The 26891-nt window shown below is 39.2% G+C and overlaps 1 protein-coding gene across 7 annotated transcripts in view; it reads right to left on the bottom strand.

Annotated features, from left to right (window-relative positions):
• The window catches only part of PTCH1 (patched 1), a 73569-nt gene that overhangs the window by 29863 nt on the left and 16815 nt on the right, over positions 1 to 26891 (bottom strand). For 6 of the 7 annotated variants that reach the window (XR_013179771.1, XR_013179769.1, XR_013179773.1 and 3 more), the window contains 10 exons: positions 13816 to 14005; positions 12458 to 12527; positions 12254 to 12345; positions 10615 to 10813; positions 9850 to 9971; positions 8405 to 8552; positions 7362 to 7493; positions 6912 to 7067; positions 6238 to 6336; positions 4844 to 4969 (listed from right to left, as the gene is read on the bottom strand). Coding sequence is in view for 1 of the 7 variants with exons in the window: in XM_054652650.2 (XP_054508625.2) it covers positions 4844 to 4969; positions 6238 to 6336; positions 6912 to 7067; positions 7362 to 7493; positions 8405 to 8552; positions 9850 to 9971; positions 10615 to 10813; positions 12254 to 12345; positions 12458 to 12527; positions 13816 to 14005 (1334 nt within the window). In the remaining 6 variants the exon portion in view is untranslated. Of the gene's footprint in view, positions 1 to 1681; positions 1794 to 4843; positions 4970 to 6237; positions 6337 to 6911; positions 7068 to 7361; positions 7494 to 8404; positions 8553 to 9849; positions 9972 to 10614; positions 10814 to 12253; positions 12346 to 12457; positions 12528 to 13815; positions 14006 to 26891 lie in introns of all 7 variants that reach the window. The other variant, XR_013179772.1, reaches the window with a different exon arrangement.

Below are 26891 nucleotides of genomic sequence, written 5' to 3'. Positions count from 1 at the left end.
CCCAGGCTGAAAGCATGCTTATGATTTCTGAGAACAGGGCATTTTCTCTTGCACCTTTGGAGACCAGTGGTCAAATGGGAGAGAAAAAGGCCTCAGACCTTTTCCTTGGGAAATTAGTGAAAGTAAGATTAGCCTAGGAGGAATAAAATGGGACCTACTCAAGGGTGTAAAATGAAGGCATTCAGTGAAATGAGATCAGAGAGCAGTAAAAAAATTCCATTAATCAGAAAAAAATTATGTTGGTCACTTCCTGAGAAACATGCTATGGTTTTTGCATCTTTTCATAATGCACAGCTTAAAAATATTATTGCTGCTGCAACTGTTAACGGAGACAGAAGAATGGCAGTCTGTGCTGGAGGCAGCAAGGGAGCAGGGAGCCAGGCTGGTAGGTATGTGCTGGGGCCCCGCTGAAGTATGTGCTGCTATGTGCCATTCCTGGCAGCCCACCCAAGGAGACCGGGTGTGCTGTATAGCCAGAGGTGATGAACAGATGAGGAGGTCTGTCAGGAAAACTTCCACCCTACTGCTCTCTATCTGCAACTCCCTCCTGATATGGTACAAGCTCAAATCCTCATCCCCTGCCCCCTTTTCCCTTAGGCTTTAATTCTGCTTGTTAAATTCTCATGTCAGGGGCAGGGAAAGGTGGGGGATGAACCACTTCAGCAGAGTAAGATAATGGAATGAGCCTAAAAGCATACATTCTTTCCCTCCAGAAACCCACCACTGCCACCTGGTAATGGACTTCTGCATTTAGGAAAAAAACTTGTCATTCTTGTGGTGAGGGAAAAAGTTATTTCTAACACTCCTTGGGAAAAGTTCCACCTCTGCTCATTAGTGGATCCACACCACTCCTCTGCTGTTGGGGAAGGTAGTTTCTGATGTAAGAAAGAAGAGGTTGATAATTTTTTTACCTTATCTTTCCTGGGCAGAATTTACTGTGTGACAGTCTCTGAACAGTCTGTTTTAGGAAATAATACAGCCCAGAGGTAGTTAGACTCCACCATGACTTTCTTCACTTATACTCAAAACAGACTCCACCATGACTTCCTTCACTTATACTCAAAACAAAGGGCTGTGTTTAAGACATTCCTATTGCAAGCTTCAAAACTTTCAGTGGATTTCTCCAATAACCTCTTCCTTCACCACCATTTTAAGAAACAAAACATATCTGAAAATTCAGGAGCTACTCCTTTAGAGTCTTGAGCACTCTTAGAGATGATTCTTACAACTGAGTATTTAGGTCATATTCAGTGATCTCAAAGCCCTAAAACTGCTTAAATAAGGGGCTAATAAGATTAACAAATGAAAAAAAAAATAGAACAGGGAAAGAACTAAAACAGTCCCTACTTGTGCATGTAATTAACTTCAAAGATCTCACTTTCAAAAGAACTAAATTCCACTTTTTAAGTTCTGGAAAGAGCTAACCTTAGCAGACTCTTAAGACACCATCAGACTTGCAGTGTTCAAGTTCCATAAAGTAAATAACCAACTCAGAGGTATCAATTAACTGCTTTATCTGGCAGAATATGACAGAAGCTAAGACAGAAGAAGGCACTGATGTGCAAAACATGAGTTTCTAACTAGTTTATCTTACAGGTGCAGGAAATAATTTATTCTCCCTCAGCAGCCAGGTTATTTTACCAATACTGGGCCTCAAAATTATACAAAGATTGACAATTACCTTGTAATGTCTTAAGAAAAGTGAATGAAGAGCAAAACAAGGTCAAGAACAATCCTTCTTTTTCAAGCCCCTCTGTTAAAAATTCATTATCTAGATGAGAAGGTGGTAGTATCTGTGAAAAGTAAATGCAGCAGTATTTTATTGCTTTTTAAGTCTTGCTAGGAAACCATCAAAGACAGCAAGGACTTCTTGTTTAAACAAGTCTGAGTAAGAGGGAGAGAGAGGAAGGAGACTGCAAATAAAGAAATCCATACAAAAATACAGACCACCCACCAAAACTGCCATGATTCTCTGATTCCAAGTACTGAGATCAAAGCATCACCTGATTTTGATTTTACCTTGTGAAGCTAGGCAAAGCAACTAATAGATGTTCCTTCCTAACAACAAAGGATTTCATTTTAGTGGTTGCTAACTTATAAGTGTATCAGTCATATATGCAGCTCTGACATCAATGAATATAAGTTGCCCACTGCTCCTCCTTTGCACGTTTCACCTCTTATATACAGGGCTACTGTGTTCCAGCAAAGACAAATTACCAAGTGAGAAAAGTTTGAGTAATTCAAATCCTAATTTCTGGGCACTCATGTGGGTTCCTACACATAAATTCCATATTAATCACTGCCTTATAAAAGATGTCGATGTTTTTATTCCGAATAATATCAACATGTTCATACAATAACACAGTATGTTGAAATCTCACTGGAAGCTTTTTGTTTGTCATTGTGCTATACAGACTTTATTTTAAACTTTCAGTGACTCAGTCTGTAGCATGGCAGTAGGCAAAAATGAATTACTTTAGGACAGGCATATGCAAGTTAACTGATTATACTACCAATTACAGCTGTTGTCTCCACATATGTTCCAAAGACAACCTCTCACATTCTGACATTGAAGAGTGAAAACATGTTAAAAAATGAGCAAAATTTGATCACATAAGAGAGAATTAATATTGGTGGCTCACACTCAACAACTCAGCAGTGGGATTACAACAAAATGGCCAATTTGTGTTGAATATTTCTTTATTAAATGCATTTAGGCTGAAGCAACTTCTTTAGAGCAGATACTACAGTCTGATGACCTCCAGTATCCTGTTAGCTGCTGAAGGTACCTGTCAAATATTTGAAATTGGGATACAGACTTAGGAGACATAAATAACTTCTTCGTTTGGAAGAAGTTATATACTACCAAAAGTATTTCACATATAAAGTTTAGTCTTTACCATGCAAATGTCATGAGTTTCAACAGAGCTAAGTGCGTGGTCCTGCACCTGCACTTGTATTATGGTGTCAGGTCAGGCTGGGGATGAACAGATGCAGAGCAGCCCTGTGAGAAGGACTTGGGGGTGCTGGTGGCTGAGAGGCTGGACATGACCCAGCCATGGGCACTCCCAGCCCAGAGAGCCAAACGTGTCCTGGGCTGCAGCCAAAGGGGGGAGCAGGGGGATTCTGCCCCTCTGCTGTGCTCTGGTGAGAGCCCACCTGGAACCCTGCATCCAACTCTGGGGTCCCAGCACAGGGAGGACATGGAACTGTTGGAGTGAGTCCGGGGAAAGTCACAAAGGTGATTCGAAGGATTGAACACCTCTCCTGTGATAAAAGGCTGAGAGAATTTGGGTTACTCAGCCTGAAGAAGAAAAAAATTTTCTGGAGGGACCTTACAGAAGCCTCCCAGTACCTAAAGAGGGGCTACAAGGAGGTTGGAGTGGGGCTTTTCACAAGGTCATGTAGTGACAAAACAAGAGGAATGACTTTAAACTGAAAGAGGGTAGATTTCAATTAGATATAAGAAAGAAGTGTTTTTTAAAAATTTGGGTAGGAAAACACTGGAACAAGTTGCCCAGAGACATCTAGTTAAAGATGTCCCTGCTCAGGGTGTAGGGGACAGGGTTGGGCTAGATGACCTTCAAAAGGTCTGTTACAACTCAAGCTATTCTGTGATTCTATAAAATAAAACAATTCACTATCATATGATCTGTAAGAAGAGACATCTAGGTTTTGGTAAATCAGCAGAGCTAAACACTGCTAACTATTCAAGGCTAAACATCTGCTAAATGATAAAGAAAACCAATGAGGCCTTTACATTCTCTCTTATTCTCTATCAAATTGTCTATTGAGTAGGAAATGTAAGCAAATTATTAATGCTTCAGGTTTTAGCTTTTGTATTTTTCAGATTCTGTATTATTAGTAACATAATTGCAATCACAAACAGTTTACCATTTTACAGTTTAATGCAGGCATACTTAAATCTCTGAGAACAGCAACAACTGCCACAAGTATTAGGAAAAATTGCAGCCCTGCTTCCTCTCGGTAGCCAAGGGCTCAATGGGAATAAAAATCAATGGAGAACCAGGCCAGAGAAGAAGAAAAATAACTACTGAAATAGTACAATGCACTGTAGTGCTATAAATTGCTAGTGTCAGGGGAAAAACTTCCAAATCTTTCTTCAGTCTTCACTTTTAGAAGAAATCCTTCACCAATATCATAAATATTTCATATTTATGAATATATATTATCACAAACAAATAGAAGAAGACAGAGGAAGGCAGAACAAGCAATGCATGGTTCAGCACACAAAATTCACGTTTTCTTTGTACCCATCTGGAACATATAATTATTAAGTTTTCTCCAAGTTTGCTAAAATTACTGGGAGTAAGGGAGTAAAAAGTGCTACAGTAATTATTAAAATTACAAATTCATATGTACTGCTGCAATTGCACTCATAGTTTTGAAGAGCAGCAAACTGGACAAACATGAATGAAAGGATTAAATTGCTGCTGAGAAACAGTATAGTACACACTACACTGCAGCCTACTCCTCTTGACTTTAGAATACAAATCCCTCTGGGAACTTGTTTCTTCTTAATTACATATAGCTTGGGTTCTGCATTCAACCCAGCTGTGGTGGGACAGAGTATTCTTTCACCTGCTAGTAGGATGTGAGAGACTCTGTGCATGAGAAGAGGGAGCAGGAGAATGGAGAGCAGACAGCAATTGTTACTGCCCAGGTCTGTGGCACTGCTGCAGTGAGGTTCTGGCTCAGTGAACCACAGGAGCACCAAAATCAGGCTTCAGTGCCACCACCAACAAGTACCATTATCACACTTCCACAGGGCATCAGAGCTAACAATGGGTAGCTTACTTGGATATAAAGGGTATAAACTTACTTGGAGTGAAAATGCTCTTAAAGCCGGAATAGGAATTAAGGCAGCCATAAAGAAAGCAGTAACATTGCTGATAGATGTAAGGGCTACACTTGCTCCTGTTCGCTTTAGACATTCACCTGTTCTGTCCTGCAAAACAAAGGATGCATCTTAAAAGTAAGGCGAATAAGCTGATGTCCTGCAAATGATGGGGTCATCCTACAGGTGTAACACAGTACCAGTGAAAAATTATCACCATTAAATTCTGAAGATAAATTCAGAGTATGTGAGAAAACTATATATCAAGTTTACTATTCGGTAGGAACATAGATGAATTTCTCAAGTTTTTGAGAGCAGAAAACATGACTAGAATTGATTCTAGCTTCAGAACACAAAACTAAATGGGTGCTGACAGTGTATCAAATACATCTGCTGTTGAGAAGGATTTAAGTTTTACCAGTAGAATCACTTGGTGTTCTTATTTTTCAGACAAAATAAGCATGTATTAACAGCAGAGAGGCATAACATAGCCACACATCTTGAAAAAATATGTAACAAAACAAACAAAAAGAACTCCACCAAGTCTAGGGACCACACACAAAACCCACCAAGAAATCAAGATAAACACATGACCCTTTCCTAACCCAACAGGCTATTATGAAGCAGACAGAGATTATAGAGTGAGGTTGCACTGCCTACATACAAAACCAACTGGAGAGAGCACATGGAAGACTGCTCATACAAAACAAAATCAGCAAATATACACTAGTTTTAAATGGGATGTACTTGGGATGTGAAAATTTGGACTGAGACTAAAAATATTAATAAAAGTAAAGAATCATAAAAGTGATGACCCCTTAGATTTCCTATCAGTTATATGTTATGCTTTGAAATGTCATGGTCAATAATAAACTTCAGAAAATAAAAACAAGAGAAAAATACAGAAAATAACTCAATTTTAGGGCCATAAAAAAAAATTAAACGTAACTGCTTTCCCTCTCTTTCCCCCTTATCTCTTCTATTCTATGTGTTCTTTTATTAAAATCATTTCATCATCTCATTGTCAAGACTCCTATTTGAGTTCATTCCTAGATTTGCATTAATATTCACTGAAATTTTTGGCAGAATTGGGATTATGGAAGTCTGTCTTTATGCAACAGTTTATAAATTAAAATTTCAAGAGAAAATAAACCTAAGACACTACAAAAAAAGAAAAGGAAACAAGAATATGAACATTCAAAAATGTCCTAGGACCACATGTATTGCTATAATTTCGTATTTTGACAGAAATAAGAATTTCTAGACCCTAGGAAAGCTATTAAAAAAAAAAAAACAACTCCACTGATTAATTCTGGATATGAGTATTTGTTCCTGTATGAAACTTATTGTTTTATTTTCCTTCACCATTTTGTCATTACCTCAAACGGAATTCTCTTATTCTGTCCTGTTTCACTAAATGCATGTGCCAGAAGGAAAACATCATCTACACCAACTCCAAGAGCAAGAAAAGGCAAAACCTTGGGGAAGAAACAAAACAAAACCCAAATAGATTGTGCTATGATCTGCCATGCAGCTAGCCATTAAATGGCTAATTATAGCAACTTTTACATTACACTCTACACAAATCCAAGGGTAAAATGAAAATGGAAATGATGCAATACAGGTATTAACTTTTATTCTGGAATGTAGCTGAGGAATTTAAAATATACCATTAACAGGTACAGAATAGACAATATCTGATAATAATTCAAGTTACATTCCATATATTTTCAGAATTTGAACACCCTGGTATATTCAGATGTAAAAACAAATCTGCAGTTCCTTAGATACTTAGGATGCCTCCACTTGTATTGGGACACAGAAAAACCTAACAAGAATTATACAGATTACATAATACCTGTTTTTTCTTCAGTATCACTTGTCAGCATGATAATTTAATTTATCACAGCATAAACTATGAAACAGGAAAACAGTAAAGTAAAAATCTAGAGCCAAAATATTTTTTCAGTACTTTACTTCTCAAAGATTGACTTGTGTTCATTCATTAACAGAGTACTTGCAATTTAACAGCAGACTTGTGTCTTCTAAATACCTGAGTTGTGGCAGCATTAAAGGAAATTCCGATCAATGAGCACAGGCCCAATCCTGCAGCCACAGAGAGTGCAACCAACAAGACTCCTGCCAGCCCCACAGCACCCTGAGACTTGGCACAGTCCCACCGCAGCATCGTTAAACAGGCATAGGCAAGCTAAGGAGGCAGAGAGGGGAATTTGGGGGAAAAAAACCAAAATATTAGAATGTCCTCATCTATCAGCTGTCTCTCCCCATCCACCTACAGATCCTTACACAATTTTTAATCAGAATAGACATGTCACAGAGGTTACAAAAGGGAACAGGTGAGAAGCCTGAGGTAAAGTTTACAAACTGTAGGTTTTACTTTAAATATTTGTAAAATACTCCGGACTACAAACTGGTAACAATAAAGTAAATTTTTAAGCCTTGCTCTACTACCAAAGAAAATTAAAAAGATTTATTTTGTTACCATTAGTAAGTAGCCACTAGCTACTCGGATAGCACTGACATCAGAAAATGACTTCAAGATGTCATCCAGGGTGGTCGTAGTGAAGGAAAGCACCTTCTGAGTAGAATTTTGTGCAACACTTTGATGAACAACCTATGAAAAGAAAAATAAAACTTTGTGTGAATAAAGAATTTTTTTGTTTCATTTTAGTAATTTAGTCAAAAAAGTCATTACCATCTTCTACAGCACACATCTGAAATCAAACCTTTTTTGCCTTAATGTTTCTGCTAAAGCCCATGCTCTACACAGACATTATGCTGATGCGATAAAACACTGATGGTGTTTCCTGATTTTTTTCTGGCAAGCTGCTGATTATGAGACAGAATTTGAGCCCTTCAGGAAAGCCTACTGCATGCCCGGCTCGTTACAAACACTTAACTTGAACCCCTTCCTGTAACTCCACAACGCAGTACCAGTTCTGCACTTAACCCAGGCCAGCCATGTCTCTGCCCCTCCCTGGTGGCCAGAGGTCAGAGGTCAGAGGTCAGACCATTTGCAGAGGTCAGAAGAAGCGCAGTGGAGGGCAGGGTTTGGGACACAGAAGGCAGGCCTTGTCACACAGCCTCCTCACCTGGGCTGCTGCTGAGGGAGCAGCCCATGGGTGGCTAATGTTTTCCAGACACCTTTAGAATAATCGCCAACCAAAAGCTTTTAAATTCCAGCTAGATATTTGGTTTCTTCTCAGCCCCAGCTAAACAAAATTGTCCCAGGCAGGAAAAAGTAAAACCTTCATGGCTTCTCATATAGGAATGACCAAGCAACTTCTTACTGGAAAAAAACAAAAAACCAAAACCAACCAACCAACCAAACAAAAACCCAAACCAAAAAAAAAAGAAAAAAAAACCAAAAAAACAACCAACAAACTACCAGAAGAACTCTTAAAAACAGGGAGGTAATTACTCAGTCCTGTTTTAAGCATATTCCTTAAGGAAATACTATAAAAAGTAGGCAGTGATCCTTAGTAGGACTTTATTGTATAGTATCTAAGTTATTTTCAATTTTACCTCAACATACATCCTCTGCCAGGCTTCCAGAATTGCTGCTGCCTTGTCCTCGTTCCAGTTGATATGTGAAACATATTCATACCCCTTGAAATGTTCATACATTTGCTTAGGGGTCATTAACTGAAACATGGTTTGCAAAGCCTGGGCACTGTGACACGGAGAGAAGAGAGAGGAGAAATAGGCATAAACTGAGCATTTTCAGGAAAATATTTTCATGGCATGAGATGCCAATGCAATTCTAACAGGAGCTTGCTTGAGTTCTTGATTTTACAGGGCACATGCTTGTATTAAAATTGAACAGAGTATAATTATTCTTCTGTGTATCTGGTGCAGTTGTACTGCTATTGAGGCTAAATCTGTTTTCACTAAAGTTATAAGAGTTTTGACATTATTTTCAGTAGGATTAATGTCAGGAAAAAAGAATATAACCCTACAAATCTGTTCTTAAGTTCATGCTTAAGACAGATTGCTGCGAGGATGCCACAGGAACAGTTATTTCTATGAAGTCTTGTAAATGCTGGCAAAATGTCATTTGAAGACCTTGGTCTTTTATACCCCTTGGAGAGAAGTAGTAGATTAAACTCCTCATACCTAATAAACTGTGGGGAATACACAAAGGCAATCCACCCTGAATGTCCACAATATACAACTCCATCCAACAATTTCAGAAGCTCTTATTGGTCAATAAGAAGGAACCATTAATTAGTAAGAGAAGGAACCTTTTTCTCTTTCAATGGAAGTGCCTTACTTGGCTCTTTCGTGAGAGAATCATCAATATGTTATGTGAATGCTAAAAAGGTTAAAAGTTCTCTGGAAAAAATTATACTTCATTTTGTTTAGTATGGCCTGCATTTTTCAGAACAGTAAATCACACAGTTTTATTTCCCCACTAAAGTCCAGTGTTCTATGTCTTTGTTTAGAAGTCTAAAACAAAGGGTTTGAGTTTGTGTTACTACTCAAAGTTGTATTAACAACACAGGGACATGAAAATAGACTATTCTCTGTATTGACCCTGAATAAAACATTCAGTGAATATTTCGGAATTCTGAGAGAAGTCAAAGGAGTTAGTACATTACTCGCATTATTTTCCTTCCTTTTTCCTTTGATCATATTTCAAAATGTGATCAAAGGTGTTCAGTGCTTTACAGACTGTTCAATGCTTTATATATACATTCTAAACAACAAAGTTGTCAGTAAAAAGCTTTCTTTCTGACTGACATACACCATCATTCTGAGATAAGAAGCAGGAAATTATGACACCACTTTATATTTAAACAACAGCCATAGCATTCTTTTAAATTCTGCTCTCTTGAGATGTGTCACCCTGAAGTGAAATTTATAATACATGTGAAGGGCAATAGAGTTTGCATCATCCTCCTACCGTGGCCTAAAAAATGAACCCTAACAAATTAAAACTGACATTTTCTTTAAGTATTTTTTTTTACCTGACAAGTTTACCAGAACTGTTCTTGACTGTACCACCTATAATCAGCTCCTCCTGCCAATGCATGTATTTTCTTGATAGTCCATAGCATCCACCACTCAAAACAAGGGCTACATCAAGAGGCTAGAAAAAGTTACAAAGAAGCAGTTAATAGGTTTCATAACTTTATAAATTCATACCTTAATTCAGCACTCAGTGAACTAGAATCATGGATGTTAAAGACCATCTGGGTAGTCTACTAGAAAAAGGCATTCAACAAATCAAGCTAAGAAAACACCCAGGTGCTTGTTGACCAGATGGCAATTTCGCCAAAGTCTAATATGACTGATAAAGGGATATATAAATTCAAGTCTTATGACTTCGAACTCATCACAAAAAAATTAACAAAATTGGAGCTACTTGAGGAAAGGCTTTTCAGCATGGCATGGGGGTGCAGCAGCAGCTGTGTTCCAGCAGTGGCTATTGTCTGTCTGAGGCACCAGTTTGCTGAAATGCCACATCACTGCAGTGCCACAGCAACAGCTGACAACTGTACTTTCACTCTGAATGTACAGGATTAAGCATTGCATCACACAAGGAGGCAAAATCCATGACAGTGAGCTAACAGCGGGTAATAGGAACAGAAAAATGACATCATGCAAGAATACAAGCCATATACTGCTTGGAAGAAAATGGTACTTCTTCTAGTCTGTTTGACCTTCCCCCCCAACCTTCTCCACCCCCCAGCCTCCCTTGAAAAGACATGCACAAGGACAAGCAAACTTACTTTGGTGGAATTTTTATTGGGAGCTGTGATTGGGCAATCGGGATCAGCAGGATTCAGGCAGGGTCGATCCATATAACCATGACCAACCTCCGCTTTATTCAGCATTTCTTCCCAGCTCTCCACTTGGTAGTTTATTTTCTTTAACTCTTCCAAGAATTCTAAAGGGTCAAAGTTGATCCACTGCAAAGGAGGCTTCCCTCTGCAAGAGCAACCAGGAGAGAAAGACACATAGAAAAAAGACAAAAGGAGTTCTGAAATAAGCGTACTTTAAAATTCATGTTTGAACAAATAACTGAGTTATTTTCTGCTACAAGTTAAAACCTTTTCTGGTAAAGCTGTTTCATAAAATGTAAGGCATGCTTTAATTAGATTTGTTTATGTACTTTTCTTGAAGCCCAGTTATAATTTGAACAAAAAAAAAAAACCTTGGTTCTTACAAAGCTATCCTGTAAAAGTGGTTAAAAATAGTTTCACTTACAAACAAAGCAAAACAAATTATCAAGAACCTAAATAACAAAAAAGCAACCAACTGCTGCTTCAAAGAATTAGGGGGGAGGGGAAAGGGACAGAAGAGAGGGCACTGAGGAAAGAAAGCCTTTCTCATAGTATCAGATTACTTCTTGCTAGTCTAATAATCATCTTGCAAATGTAATCAATCAATATAACTGATCTTTGTTTATCTGTAACAATACTGTGCTCCTTCAAATGCCCTGGCAGCTTGACTATCAACCATCAAGCCTTCCTGCTACCATGGCTGTCACCACTATCACTGTCACGTCTCCCACCCCCCACTTCTGAATTTGTGATGTTGACAGACCAGAAAGGCTTTTGACTGCCTTATTCTGTGGTTCAAACCACACTGTATCTGCTTAACCAGGCTTAAGTCATTATTCTGAATCTCCCAACCAGAAAACACAAACCCCCTTATTTCCCCATCTAAAACTGTACACTAAAGGTTAGGAGATGGCCATTGCAAATTGCTTTTGCAGAGACATGCAAACCAGGACAGAAACAATAACTCAAATCCTAACTCTTGCATAATTAACAGAAAATGCCTGCACAGATTAACAATTAACTCTTTAAAGAACTCAGGGCATCTACTATCACACTTGTAAACTGTGAGAAACCATCTATAAAATATAATATATGGTTTCTTTAATGGTCTCTGAAGCAAAGGATTTGTTCTTTACTCCTCAGGAAGGCTTGGAAATTAACCCAAGACATTTTCTTAGGTCTAAAATTCCCAGCCAACCAATGTTATTGTATTTTATGGAGGGAAAAAAAATCCACCAGAAACAACTTTGCTCCAGGGATAAAAAAAAAGGTAAAGCATAAAATTCTTAAAACTCCAACTCAGAATTTACATTTTAACTTGCATGCTAGCAACACAGGAAAAATAAAAGAGGATTTAAATTGAGGTTTACAAATAATCTCACAGAAACAGGTAAACCTTGTGTTAAATGAAAAAAAAAATCCATGCATATATGTGTATTTTTTATGCAGATACACTACACTTCATATTTTATTTTTCCTGTTAAATCATAATCTGAATAAACAATGGAAATGAAACTGAAGCACTGTACACAGTTATACAATTTAAAACATTCAGACCAGAAAGTTACAAAAAACACATGCTTACAATAGATAGGCAGTTCCTGACTGTAGCTTTGCTCCCTCCCAGAAGCAGTCCAAAGGAGTGATAATTAAGCAAGGATAAAGATATTCTATGATCTGTCAAAATCAGAAAGAGGAAAAACACAGTCACACTAGAATATAATCAATGCAGCACAAGCTGAATCATGAAAATACACAAACCTTGTAATTGAATGCCCGCTACACATACCTGGTCCATGTAACCTGCTTCTGTGATGAGTTCTCCTGATTTGTAACACAAATGTTCCAATTTCCACTGTCTGTAAGAAATGTGAAGGACAAATATTTTCTTCTTGCACAATTACTGAGAAGTAATTTTGAAAATATAACAGACATTTAAAACTGTGACTCATATACACACACTGGCCTCAAGCAGCAAATCATTGAGTAAGGTAAATGTTATTAAAAAGAGGTATATTAGATCTCACCAAAAAAAAAGAAGTGCCTATATTTCAGTTGTTTCCATATTCTCTGTAAAACTCACTCAAAATAAGGAGGGAGGCGCTTTTGTACATACAGGATAGTGAACATGTGTTCATGGGACAAAAATACATCTTGTATTTTTGTCAGTCTCATTTATATGAGACTGCTTGTGACTTAAGGTATCACTTGGTGACACCAGTAAGAGAAAAGCCACCTCCAGCTCAGAGGACTCAAATATAGTCAGCAGACCAAGACATGCAGAAGCAAATGAACCATTAAGATTCCTGCCTTCTTATTTCAGCTGTATTACAACTTCCACTACCATGGCTTCTAATGACTTAGACAGGGCAGGAGCTGTGTAAAAGATAATTGGAGCCTTAGCAGTAGCTCGTGGAGGAGCCAGCTGGGTGTGCTGAAAAGATCTGCTGAAAGACAGGGAGCTTTGTGCCTCACAGGCAGGACTCCTAGGCACATCACTGTGTAAGTAGTAACCCTGGCAGAACCATTTTTCAGGGAGACATCCTAGCCCTGTGCTGATACCTTCCTGAGGTCCTGAGATGCACCATTATTATTTTTCTGTTGGACAACACACAACTGCCAACCATCAGTATGGGGCCACAGACACTCTTTAAGGCACAGTCTGTTGTCTATGTTATTAGACAGCTCTTATTCCACCCGCTGACATTTCTACCACATCTGCATTTCCCTTTATAGCCAAACTATTGGAAGAACACTAGCCTCTGCCACTGTTCAGAGCCATTATGTACCTCATTATGACATCAGCAAGTGAATTCAGCTCTAGCATGGAAGGATTTTCAATGTTAGGAATCCTATCCATAAGGTTCTACATTTAAGATCACAGACATTATACCTTTACCTAAAGAAATGCTGCATGCTGTGGCATGCCTCACGTAACACCACTTCCCCCATCTTACTTGTTAAATGCCAATTTATCACAGCTATCATGCCACAGTGTCAAGCTATCAGAAACCAGTGACACTCAAATCAAAACACAGCCCCAAGGGCACTCAGAAGTGCCAACTATTTAAAAACACATTAAGGAAAGCACGCATCCATTTTTCAGCTACCACATATGATCAAGAAAATTTTTGATTTTCCCCTCACCTGTTGTACATATAGACATGTACTCTGCTGGCCTGAAGTGCAGACTCAAGGTGCTGTCGGAGTGCTTCTGTTGTTAGTACATTAGCACCATCTTCCTGTGGAGTCTGGATCATGAGCTGGGGGTTGAACATGGCCTCTTCTCCAATCTTCTGCCGTGTGTAATTTAACTCCTTACTCACTCGTCCACCAACTGATGGATAAATATTAAGGACTTTGTATTAGCCAATACCTGCTTATTCTGCATTCTCTTGATGAACACTCTCTAGTCAGAAAACCCTGACTGTGTGCAGGGCCTATTCTTTCTCAAACTGATCACTGTGTAACTCTAAAACTAAGAACAACTTTTAGTATCTCTGAAAAAAGCGCCGCATTCCTCATTACAATACTTTTACTACTACTGTACTGAAACACTGATGCATGAACTGGAGCCTCTGTTTTTTCTATATTATAACCAATATCCCAAGTGTAAAAATTAAAGAAGAGGAAGAAAAAAGGAAAAACTTTACCTGGCAGACCAGAAGAAATACTATGTTACAATTTCTTATACTTGTATATAGTCTACTCCAAAAGCACATTTCAAGATAATGGCTTTAATTTACACTCTTCTACTAAATAATTTGGCAAAGATAGAAGACAAATGTTCCTCTTAGGTATTAAAAAAAAATGGAGAAGGGAAAGAGTAAGTGAGCAGAAGTATTTCTTTCAGCCTTAAATAAAAAAAGAAAAAATGTCAGGTTCATATAAAGAGATGCAGTTTGAGTGTAGCAGAAAGGTCTGTCTACAGTAATTTACCCCAGTGGCCCACTACCTGGCTTAACGTGCTGTGATGCAGGAGATTGCTCATGTGCAACATCTGTTTCTAAACCCACATGAGCCAAACGGTGTGCTCCATATTAAAACATGGTGGGGAAAAAAAGAAAAAGAAAAAAAAAAACGAGGCAGAGGGAGACTGCAGAGTCGACAGGCTCTAGAGGGAGCTAGATACAATTTGCCTTGCCAGAAAACATTGCGTAAGAATGGAAAACTGTCTTCCCTTTTACAAAAACCCCAGCCAGCTAGAGTTCATATACTTCATATAACCTCCCCTGTAGTCTCTCTAGCCAAGGCATGTGGGAGGCAATGTCAATTAATTCAGCCTATTAGCTGAATCAAGACTACATCCAGATGAGGAGGACAAGAATGTAAATCCAAGCTACAGATCTGGTCTAATTTGTTACATTTTTCTCAGTCTTAGCATGCTTGACACTGGCTATCTGAATTACTGCCAAAGTTTAGCTTGCAACAGTGTGAACAGAAATTAAGCACATATATTTATTTCTTCCTAGGTCATATAACAAAAGACTGATCCATAACCAGTTGGCAGAGTGAGAGATGAGATTCCTGAGCCTAAACAGGGACATACTTTTTCAATCACTTGGGCCCTCAACCCACCCGTAACACCCCTGGGGCTAAAACGACCACCAGGCAAGAAGCTGGGCCCCTGCATGCATAAAGCTGTCAGAATGAGACCCTCAACAATTAAACCATACAGACATTCTGGCACGAAGCATTGCTTAATTTCTTGTTCAAGAATTCTTTGAAGAAATAAGTGTTTCCACAACACACCCAATTTTTTTTCAGCCTGTCACATGTGGGATTACCTCCTTTATACCATGGAACAGAGACTAGCTCACAGTACACAAAACAAAACAAAACAAATCAAAGTACAACCTTTTACCTAGAGTCCCTTTAGAACTTTTTAACATCACTCTTACTACAGTGACAGGACATACTATCATTGAGACTGCATTTGCATGGTAACAAAATGTTATTGCTAATTCTTATCAAGATTTAAACTCTAAAAATACTTTCATTCATCAGCCCCAGGTTTATGCTCACTGCTCTCTTTCCACAGTATTCCACCAATCAGTAGTCCTTGATACTTGGATTTTTAATTCATCTTACAGGAATATGAGAAATAGGGAGCAGAGTTATCCTAATCTGTATGTTTTGTAACCAGACCTTTCTTTCACAACCCTTTACACTGCAAGTGCTTCAAAGACAAAGTGACTCTCTCCCTCTTTTGTCTCTCAGTGCCAGTCAAGACAATAAAGCCCCAATGTTAAGAGGACTGGGGAGTCTACCATAAACTTCTACTCCTGGTACTATATTCTCTCCCATTCCACCCACACTTTCCTTTTGAATTTAACCAGAACTTGAACCAACAAATCATACTTCATGCAAGACAAAGGGCATCATTCCCACCTCTGCTGAAAGTGACCAACTGTTTACTATCAACAGAGATGATCGCTTCCTAATCAAGGTCCTGTCAAACCACGTTAACTTCACTGAACAAGGCAGATCTAGCTAATCAAAATTGCATCATGCAAGTCAGTCATCAGAACAGAAGCTGTTTTTTCCCTTTCTAACCTTTCAACCAGGAGTAGCAAAACCACCCAAGAAGCTGGGCACAGATTCCAGAACCCATCAGCAGATCTGCTTCGCATTCTTCTTAAGGCATTACACCATTTAACTATTCCTTTGATGGGTCCATTATCTACATTTCTTCAGCCAAACATAGTAAAAGTAGCTCCAAATATTGCAAATATTTTATACAATGTAGCAATTAGGTAAAAAAAAGTCAAGTGTACATTGACAGAATTTTCAGCTGCAAAACCAGGTTATGTTAAAACATATGGACAGACCAGAAGCAAGTGAACACATCAGTGGTCTTTCAACATATTAGGAGTAAAAGAGAGCAAAAGGGAAGGAAAAACCAAAAAAATGGTAGTTTTTACCAGCTATGCTTCAATTTATTTTAATTAAAAGTTTGCAAAGATCACTGGAGCCTGCCATACTCACATATCTTCAACCCACACAATCAGCACAATTAGCTGAACAGGCATTAAAATCAAGCCTCTTGTTGCTCTTTTTTTTTTCCTCCAATTACCCACAAGTAGTGCAAAAGCTTAAGGGAGAAATGACTAAAAATGTCATGGAAATGTACTAAAGCCACTGTGCTGGATATATATATATATTACCTGCAAGACTCACACATTTTGCAGTAATTCATTCCTTACACTTAAAAAAAAAAAAGACATTATAGTCATGATAGTGTTTCCACACCATAGCACAAACAATATAAGGGAAAATATGATCAATGAACAAAATGCTGGTGTTTTATGGTTTTCCTTTATGGACTCTGTTTTCTTCACCTTGGTAATAGCAACATTTTACACTCAAAATGCTACTAACAGAAATTTTATGTATGGCATACATACTTCCAATTCTATTTTATATCAAAGACAGTCAAAACCATCTCACATTTTCGATCACTCTGATCAAAAAATCAGGAAAAAATCCACATATCACTGTCCTTTTTGATATACCAAAAGCCACTTGATGGCATTCTAGACTTTCATTACATGATTCCTTATGATTAAGTACACAGATGGCTGAGTCAGTAGCAAGAATTCCCACAATCAAAAGATGATTTAAGGTCAAGGCAGAGTCTCATGACTGGTGATAAGACAGTGCAGTAGCTTGTACACCACGCTTCCAGCAGTGTCATGGGTTTCTGCCTATAAAAAATGAGATACCATGCCGTCTGTGTGATTTAGCTACAATTTTTTCCAGGAAAAAAAAACAAAACAGCAAAGCACTAACACCAGTGTTGTGGCATTATTTCGCATTTAACGTATCTGTTTCTAATTCTCAAGGATGTATTTGAAGGCCATTGCTCAACATGAAACAGTGTAACTGACAGCATCTCTACTGCTGAGGGTTAGTTATAATTAAAAAGCTGTTTTTTTTTTCCAGAGACAAGGAAAGTGCCTTCCTCCTTCCCACCCTCTCTGATATCCACAGGCTTCCCTCTTAGCTCTTTGCCAGAACACTCAAGATCTGCCTTGAGCAAGTCAGCATCCTACACCATGAAACAAACTGCTGCTCCTCCTGAGCCTCCCCACCGACTGGAACAGAAGCTGGTCAAGGTAATTTGCACTAAGACTGGTGCATAACACTATACACCCTTCAATTATGTAAGAATAAGACTGTGATTGTTTTCATTGGCACAATTTTTGACACATTTCCTTCCACTGGCTTAGTACCCATTTTGAAGTTCCTGTGTCATTCAGCTCATGTGCTCATTCCACTGAGAATGTCAGTCTTATCTACACCTTTCTCACAACCAAAGTGAAAATTTACATGGCATTCATTATATTAGCATGTTAACAAAGAAGTCTGGAATCCATTACTGCAGTCCCTTCCATACCAGCTAGCCTGAGGAGTAAATTTGACCACTGTCACACTTACAGATCAATGCTAGATCAAGCCATCAGGGGTGACCAGAAGTCACTGCTTATTAATTTACTGTCCAGCAGCTCTGAAGGCATTAAATACTTATTTTTCAGAGTGTCTTACAATGTTTCATTTCAGGTTAGTGGAATTGCATCACATAGCCCGAGATTTCTTTATTTTTCTTGGACATGAGCACTACCTCTATTAACCACTCAATAGTTACCTTGTGCACTACCAGATGCAACCAGTAGCTTAGTAGACAGCAAGCTCTCTCTAAAAAAGAACATTCCTGAGAGACAAACATTTGGGATAAAAATGTTTGCCTACCAATGTGGAGGACAGACTTTGAGAAACCAAAGCCAAGTTTCCCACAAATACATACTGGTTTTGGAGCCTAAATTCTCAGACAAATTTTACATACACAAACAATTTTCTGGAGAACCTCCCTTCTGAAGACTATGGGCCTCAAGGTGTTTCCATCTGAGCACCCGAGGAGCAGACACAGTTCTGCTTTGTTTGAGCAACACCACCTTTTTAATTTTTTTCAGGACTATAAATGTGTAGCATTAGAGCAATTCAGCAACCTTGTGCCAGTGAAAACTCAAAGCAACAGAATCATGCCTCTAATAGTCATGGACAGCTCACACAAACAATGTTGTTGTTTTATGTCTTTGAAAGATGCTAACATTTTTGATAAATCAGGCATATGGAAAAGTATCCCTTGCAGTGCTTATTTTATGGCAATAGCAAAGGCAGGGAACCTTTGCAATACCTGTAATCACTACAGCAGGAGGTATAGGAAATAAAACTCCCTTACAACCCAGTGATCACATACAAAGATTGAATAATATTCCAATGTGTTCACCTGGGTCTCAGCCTTCACCAACCAACCCAAAAAGCAGGAATGTACAGAGAAAGATGCTAGACTTACATGGAGAACAGACATCCTGCCTCCACCCTGCCTTCTCACCCTTCAGCACCCTCTCTCTGCCAGGATGGGAACCAGAAAGGGACTTCATACCTCTCTGCCTGATACCCTGCACAGCCCATCTCCCTCAGCTTTGACTGCCATTATGGGCTTTCTTCTACTCCACTTCCTCATGGAATGCTGTTCCCATGTGCATCTCTGTAACACATGTGTACAGGTGTTACTCAAACACCAAGCAATGAAGCTAGTTTCAGTCCATCGCAATGGTACACAGATGAGGCCAGTGAGACACAGTTCTGCTTCCCCATCCTGAGTACCACAATCACAAGCAGTCACACATGCCACAGAGCAGCAAGCAGTACCTGATGGCACCAGTGACAGTCTCTGTTTTTACTGATAAAGAACACAGACCTCATGAGAAAAAAAAACACAGCAGCCAAATGCTATTCACAAAGGGTTGAAACCTCCTATAAAGAAACTGATACAAAGAGTTGAAGTTCTACAGCAGATATGAAGACTATCCTGTCTCTTACTGGGCACAGAAAAATAATGGCCTTTTGATTTAAAGCTTCCTGTTGCTCTCTAGGGAGTTCTGTCTTCATGTTCTCTCATATGTTTGAGCTTGTCTGGTGCTGCTCTTTGTCAGCAGCAGAATATAGTTTTTCTGCACACGGACAGTTTTAGTCAGCATCCTGACAGAAGAGCAGGGAAGACAGCACCTTCCTCAGAATTATCATTCTTTAGGCCTGACAGGCAAAATCATTTACTGGGAGAAAGTGCAAAACACCTTCTGGAAGTCCAAATTTAGCTGGTAGCAGAAATGGGATTGGATTGGAATGTCCACTTCTTTAAACTTTTAAAACGTCTTCTGCTTGTAGAGACACAATTGCTATTGCTTTACATGGCTGATATCTGAATGTATTAACTACTGTGAGATACTGATACATCTAACAATGTATCTAATGATGCTAAGGATGGCTGTCATAAATTCATCAGGATTACATTATAAAAACATAATGCAAAAATAAAGACTTCACAGAAAGTGAATGAAACTGAGCTACCAAAAAACTCTGTTGAGAAATGGTGAGTTTACAAGAGCTAGAACACAGTGGTTAACAATCAGCGTCTTAAAGAGATTACATGGTCATTCAGTGGGCTGTGCAGCAGCTCAATAAAAAAAATCACATTAATCATGTAACTAGACAAGATCTCTGCAAGCACTGCACTACAGGCAGTCAGAAATTGCATGCTGTGTCTGTCTAGGTTTTCTTGCACAGACTTCGCTGAATACACATTTCTTCATCTGTATAGCGCACACGGAGCAGCTGTTGTGCCTACCCAGGTTACAACAGCCTGCACCCTACCATCTCCCTTCCCAACAAACAGGTAGACGCTCTACTCTTATCCCTCTCCCCAGTTATGCTGTCCAACAAAAGGACACCATCTACAACATCATCACATCCCAATGAGAAGATATAATCAGTGTCAATATCTCTTTAGTGCCAAAGACTTTAGGATAATGTAAAAGCAGTATGACCATATCAACCATTTCTATCACACTGTGAATAAAATAACACCAGGCTCTTCATTTTTACTTTAAAAAAGTGGGGGGGGCAGAGGGGGGGCAGGAAGAGGCAGAGATAAAAACCTACAAATGTAAAAAAAAAAAGCTAACAAAGAAACACCCAACAACAAAGCACTTCAAAAGGCTGCTTTTTATCTCTCAAGCCATCATATGATATGAGTTAAGTTACTCCTTACACATGCTGGGGATGGCTCCAGTGTTGCTGTTACAAATTTCGTTAATGCTGACACGATTATGAATAGCAAAAATAAAAACACACATCAAAGTTGCCTTTTCATTCTGTCACAGTACGATAAAGTTTAGAGCTGTGACAAGGATACAAAGCTGTCTGCATACTCAGGAAGACAGTCCAACAACAGCTGCCGCTGCTTGTAGTGAGAAACCTTCCCTGCAATTTTAGGAACTGAAAACTTTTCTTTCTAAAAATCAGCTAAAATCCAATTTTACATGTACACATCTGTATTGCCTATAGGCAGAAAAATAATAATTTTAATTGAGTAAAACAGATAGATTGCTAAAGAAAAAGAGATATTTTGATTTCTTGCTTGGTGTCCATCTAGGTTGAGAGAGTGGAAAAGTGTAGGGAAAAAAAACAGGACATCAAAATAAACAAATTAAACAGTACAAACTTAAGAAAAAAAAAGCAAAACCAATTATGCAATGAAACATACAATAATATACAATACTGGTACATCACAATTCGAACTTTTCAATTAAACATAAAATGCAGTGGCTGCTTACTGAGCTGCGACACATGTCCTTCGTAACAGGATATGAGCTGTTCACCTCTGGGTCACGGTTCCTAATCCAGCCAGGAACAATAGTGACCACAAGTTGTTTACCATCTGACAGCTGTTTGCTAACTTATGTGAAATGAGTTGGTGGTCTCACTCCATTTCCTACGGGGCAGGTGTCCACATTATAAAACAGTACTGTCACAACAGGCATCCTTGTTGACCAATCCAGCAAAGAAACTGAGGAATGAATGGGCATGGAAAGCAAACTATACTTCCTTCCAAAGACATGGTCCCTTCACATCACAACTAAACCATAGCTTTCAGTGGAGAAGCCCAACAACTGAATTTTATGGCTCAAGTAGCAAAGGAATAGTAGCAGAAGTGTCTCAGACTATGCTTTTTCCTAGATATCAAGGAGACTGCCTTCAGCAGCTAATACAGATTACTGCAATTCTCCCAACAGTTTACAGTCACATGACAGTATATACCCCAAGAGGAGCAAGCTGAATTCTTACTCTTCAGTAATTTAAGATAACAGCCAAGCATGCTTCATAACAAGCAAAAATTCTCAGTTGTCCACAAAAGAGGCAAAGTTTAGAGGAGTTCTGCTGAGAAGGGTATGTAAAGGGCTTCAAGGTCTAAAGCTAAGGATTTCAAAACAGCTGAATATAATTTCTTTAAGTTACTTTAGATTGAAGAGCTTCTGCTGGGTAATGTGTTACAAACAATTTTCTGTGTTGTTCCACAGCAGTCAGCTTTCCTCTAGGCCAAACTTTTCATTTAACCTCTCAGTGCCCTTTCCTCAAATATGTAATTGTTTTCCTGTGTGGTTAAAAACAGCATTTTTAGGTCTTTTCATCTGTACTCCTGGGATAGCACAAATTTCATCTGTACACGGAGTAGCACAAAATTTGAATGCAATCTTTTTTAAAGGAACAGCAAGCAGCAATGCAAACAGATACAAACAGCATCCAGAACTTTCTAGCGGATATCACTCCCTAAATAGCACTTTTAGGAGATGGCAAAATTAACATAGAAAAATGAAAGGAATGAACACGTTACGACACAGGGTACAGCTCCTTTCAAGTTTTCCCTACCAGCTGCTTGCTGTACCATCTGTTGTTGCCTAAGCAGCTTCCTTCTGAATGGCTTTGCACTGAAGCAGAACTGCTCTCACTGTTGGACACAATCAGGTCAGGTCAGCGCTCCCCCCAGCACCGAACCTGCTGCCTGTCACAGCTTCCCCCACCTCGATATTTCTTACTGGCCACCAGCTCCCGAGGCCGTGCTGCATCTGTCAGGAGGCCCATTTTTCATCGCTCGCTCGCCATTGACACCGAGCAGGACCGAGCGCGGCCCACTTTGTGCGGGATGCACCCCGAGATTCCCGTCAGACTCTCCGAGTGTGCGACCATATGGCCAGGTTTATGCAGAAGCAGGAAAGGTCGGGAAAAAAAGCCAAACAAATGGCCAAGCACACCCCTCAGCATGGCTTTTATTTTCTGCTTTGGGCCACTGTGACCGTGCTGGTGGCTTTTCAGACGGAGCCCGGCGCGGGGGTCCGCGCTCCCTCTGGACCTTGAGCGGCGGCTCTAAGGTCCCGGGGCGGGAGGAGGCCGAGCGGAGCCGGCAGTCCCGCGGGGCCACACGGCGGGGTTCCAGCTGGAGCCCTGCCAGCAGCCGGCCCCGCCGGCAGCCACAGCCCTGCCCCGAGGGCACCCTCCGGCCCCGCCGCGCTGGTGCGTTCCCAACGCCGCTCCTTCCCGCGGCATCTGCGCAGGGAAACACATCGCTGGGAGCCACTTTCACGATTTTGTTGCGAGCGGGATTAGCTGGATTAGGGGCCGATTCATAAGGACCCCCTGCGGCTGTGAGGAAGTTTCATCACAAGGTCAGTGTGGTGTGAACTATATTCTGTCAACACCACCACTCCTTATAGCCAGCTACAAAAAATACAAAAGGGGGGGGGGGGGTTGGGTTGGGGCGGGGGGGAAGGAGGAAATTGCAAATGAAATATATGAATGAACAGTTTACAGCAACAAAAAGATTTACCGATTTCCCCCTCGAATGCCTAAAAAGATGGGTACTCTTCAACTCTGCATTCTTTTAAAACAAGAAACCTGTACTAGTAATTTTTAATTTATAAAGAATTCAGTGGTTTAGGAGGTGAGAGGAACCTGGGGAATAAGTGTAGCAACCCACACACAAAAACCACAGAGGAACTTCTGGCACTTAGTTTAAAACCAGTCATGCAGCTCCAAGATTGTTGCACTGTTGAGATTTTATTACATTTAATGCTGTCACCTTCAAGACTATTTAATTCCTACCCCCCTAAGTGCAGTAAGTAACAGAGACATAAAAAAAAGAGGGTTGGATTGAAGAAAGGACAAGGTGAATTAAAGGGGTTTTTTGTTTGTTTTTGCTCTTTAAAGCATAATTACCCACCTTGTACTTCCCCCATCTCCCCCCCAGCAAGATTCCCCTCATCCCATCGTAATGACATCACTCAAAGACTGCAACACTTTTATAGCTAGCATGATGCAAAATAAAATCTATAATGAAAGAGCAGGACTTTTGTTTTGCATGTGTAGTTTTGGGGGAGTTTGGGGCGGGGGGGGGCACGTGGTTTAAGAGAAGTCCCTCTTGCACAGAACCAGGCTGTTCAATCAAAGCCTTATCTGTTATATTTCTGTCTTTCTCTTCTGTTTAGCGCATTCACCGACAAGAGAAAAGGGGCTAAAGCAATGGAGGCTTTGACCTGCAGCTGTAACACAATACTTTCGCACAGCCCTGTCGACCCCTGACATAAATTTTACACCGCAGCTGGCATTTACACACTTAACATTACCATATGTATAGCCTACTCTGTGCTAATTATGCTAATCACCTGTCTAACTCTCTGCTGCGAAAAATGGTTGTATTTAGCAGTCCACTGCCTACCAATACAGCTTACTGTGTGGCTGAAATGTACATTCAGACGGCTCTGAATGGCAAGATTTTTCCACGTTGCTGGCTTCATTCAGACCACAGAAAAATTTATTCAAGTCAACTGGTTTCGGTCCGCAACAAAAAAGTTACGAGAAAAAAGTGAGTGTGTTCCTGCCCTAACATTCTAAGTCTGCTTGCAAGCAAAATGATAAATCAATTGGTGTGGGAAACAAAAAGGGAGAAAGATTTCTTTTGCAAGCCATGTGAAACTGTAGCCTATTTAAAAAAAAAAAAAAAAGACAGAAAAAAGAAGAAAAAGGTCATCCTATTTCCCCAAATCTCTAGAAAGAACAGTTTAATAGATATTTACACCTGCTCACAATTCTCTCAAGTTGCTACCTTTTATCTACAGTTGGAAGTCATACTAAACATGTTTCGGGTTTTGTTTCTTGATCTTAATAATTCCCACTAGAATATTACATTTTCTTTTATCTACTGCTTAAACAGCATCAGCTTCTAAGCAGCTAGGGCTTTGCTTCTCTTCTGACTATGGGAACCCTTTGAAAAGTTAGTGAAGACTGTTGTAAATGAAATCAGAATGAGGCCCGTGTTGAGAGGCAAATAAGAAAAATGCCCAGGAGATACTCACCAGAAGAACTGGTACAATAAAGTATCTTCTTTAAGTACTTCTTTTACCATTACAGAAAAGGTAACTTAAAAAAAAAAAAAAAAAACCAACAAAAAATTTAAAGTTGTAATGAATAAGGGGTTTTTTTAATGCTTAGTGTCAGCAGGAAGGGAGATGTTTAATTGAGGTCCTAAATCTCATCATTCTACTGAGTATCACACTGAGGAGACTACACCAAGATCTGCATTGGGATTACATTCCTGAAGCTATTTAAATATGGTTTATCACCCAAGTAAGTTCCTATAACCCCCCCTCCTCTGCACACACCCAAGGAAGCTATGGTAGTTCACAGATTTCTCAGATAACCAAAACGTAAATCTGATTATGACATCACCCTTGGCAATTTCCTTTCAGGTTAGATTTGTGAAACCTTTTTTCAACTAGTTTTAAATGTTATGAAACGGCATGTCCATACACAAAATAGAAAAATGTGCAAATAAACCTATATCCACTACCACATCTGAATAAGATAAGTACACTGGAAGGTAAGTCATTGTTAATATACAGCCAAGGGATTTAACTAAAAACAAGAACAGCTCAGTTTGTGCTCAAAAGGTCCAGTAACATACCCAGTCACAGCATGAGGTCAAGAAGATCCCTATGTCTGTGCCTTCCCAACTTCCCATCTTTTATCCGCTCTGCTTCCACATGCAAGAGATTGCTGCTCACAATAAGGTAAAGTAATAAGTTTTGCCTGTCAGCAATGGCCTTTACTTTAATATTTTACTTATTACATTGCCTGCTTGACTACACTATAGACCCTCAGCCAAGACACATCTTGCTTTCTAGCATCTCAGTTTCAGTTCTCTGCTAGTCCAAAGCACTAATTTATCTGGGTTCTTTCAGTTCCAAAACACTGGTTGTGAAGCCAAAACCAGAAATAACACTACAACTACTGTTTATTTCAGAGCATGCCCTTTTCTGCCTTTTTTTTTTTTTTTTTGACTAGGAGATGGACCACCCTGCTCTCATGGCACAGAACACTATTTACATTGCAATCCTTGACTGTGTAATACATCTGGCATTTTTGGGCAGGATTCCTGAGCTAGGGGCCAGAAGCCCTTAAGCAATGATTTAACAGGGGAAAAAAAATCATACAACTTGACTCAACAGTGCTCATTTCTAGTTTGCTGCACTTAACTTTTGATTACTGACTGAAAGGCAGAAATGCATCATACTGGTAAACAAGAGAAGACTGTTTCTTATAATTTATCTCACTGTTAATAAAAGAAGACTGTATTACAGTCTAATGACTGAGCTTCAGCTTCAGGTAATCCGGGTGTACAACACTACACATGTGCTTACACATGAGCAAAATACAGATGTTTCAAATACACAATGATTACTTGTATATTCGAAGGTGGAATTAAGTTCAGTACAATTCTCTAAAGAAGCAGCACCTTTGCAGAAAGAATCAGGTTATGGTTTTCTTCATTCCCTTACCTCTTGTATATTTTGCTCAGGCACTGAAATAACCAAGTTTCCCAAAACCAAGCAGAAGTTAAAGCCAAGACATTCATTCTAAAAACCAAAATTAAAATTCTCCATACATCCAAACATGTATATGGTCAGCAGTTTCCATAAAGAACTTTTTACCTCATGAAACTACTACTGCTGCCAAAATCAGTCTGTTTATAGTAACTGAGGTGATAGTAAATGAAAATAACAGAGCAAAACGAAGAATGAGTAAATTGTATTTACAGATATTAAACAAAGTTTACACAATAAAAAAGGAATAAAGAAAAATGTTTTATTTTTAAATTCTGAATTAATAACTACTCCTTTCAACTCCATTCTATCTATTATACTGTACTGTACAATGAAAAACTACTCCAAGTCAAAAGTAACTCAATTAAGAGCAAGGGTGAACATAATTTATTGTATATGGTACTCATCAGTCATATTTGGTACAATCTGAGTGGATAACAAGAT

Source organism: Agelaius phoeniceus, chromosome Z (assembly GCF_051311805.1).
Source record: "Agelaius phoeniceus isolate bAgePho1 chromosome Z, bAgePho1.hap1, whole genome shotgun sequence".
NCBI lineage: Eukaryota > Metazoa > Chordata > Aves > Passeriformes > Icteridae > Agelaius > Agelaius phoeniceus.
Note: the sequence above shows the minus strand (reverse complement) of the source record. Positions and strands in the feature narration are given on the sequence as shown.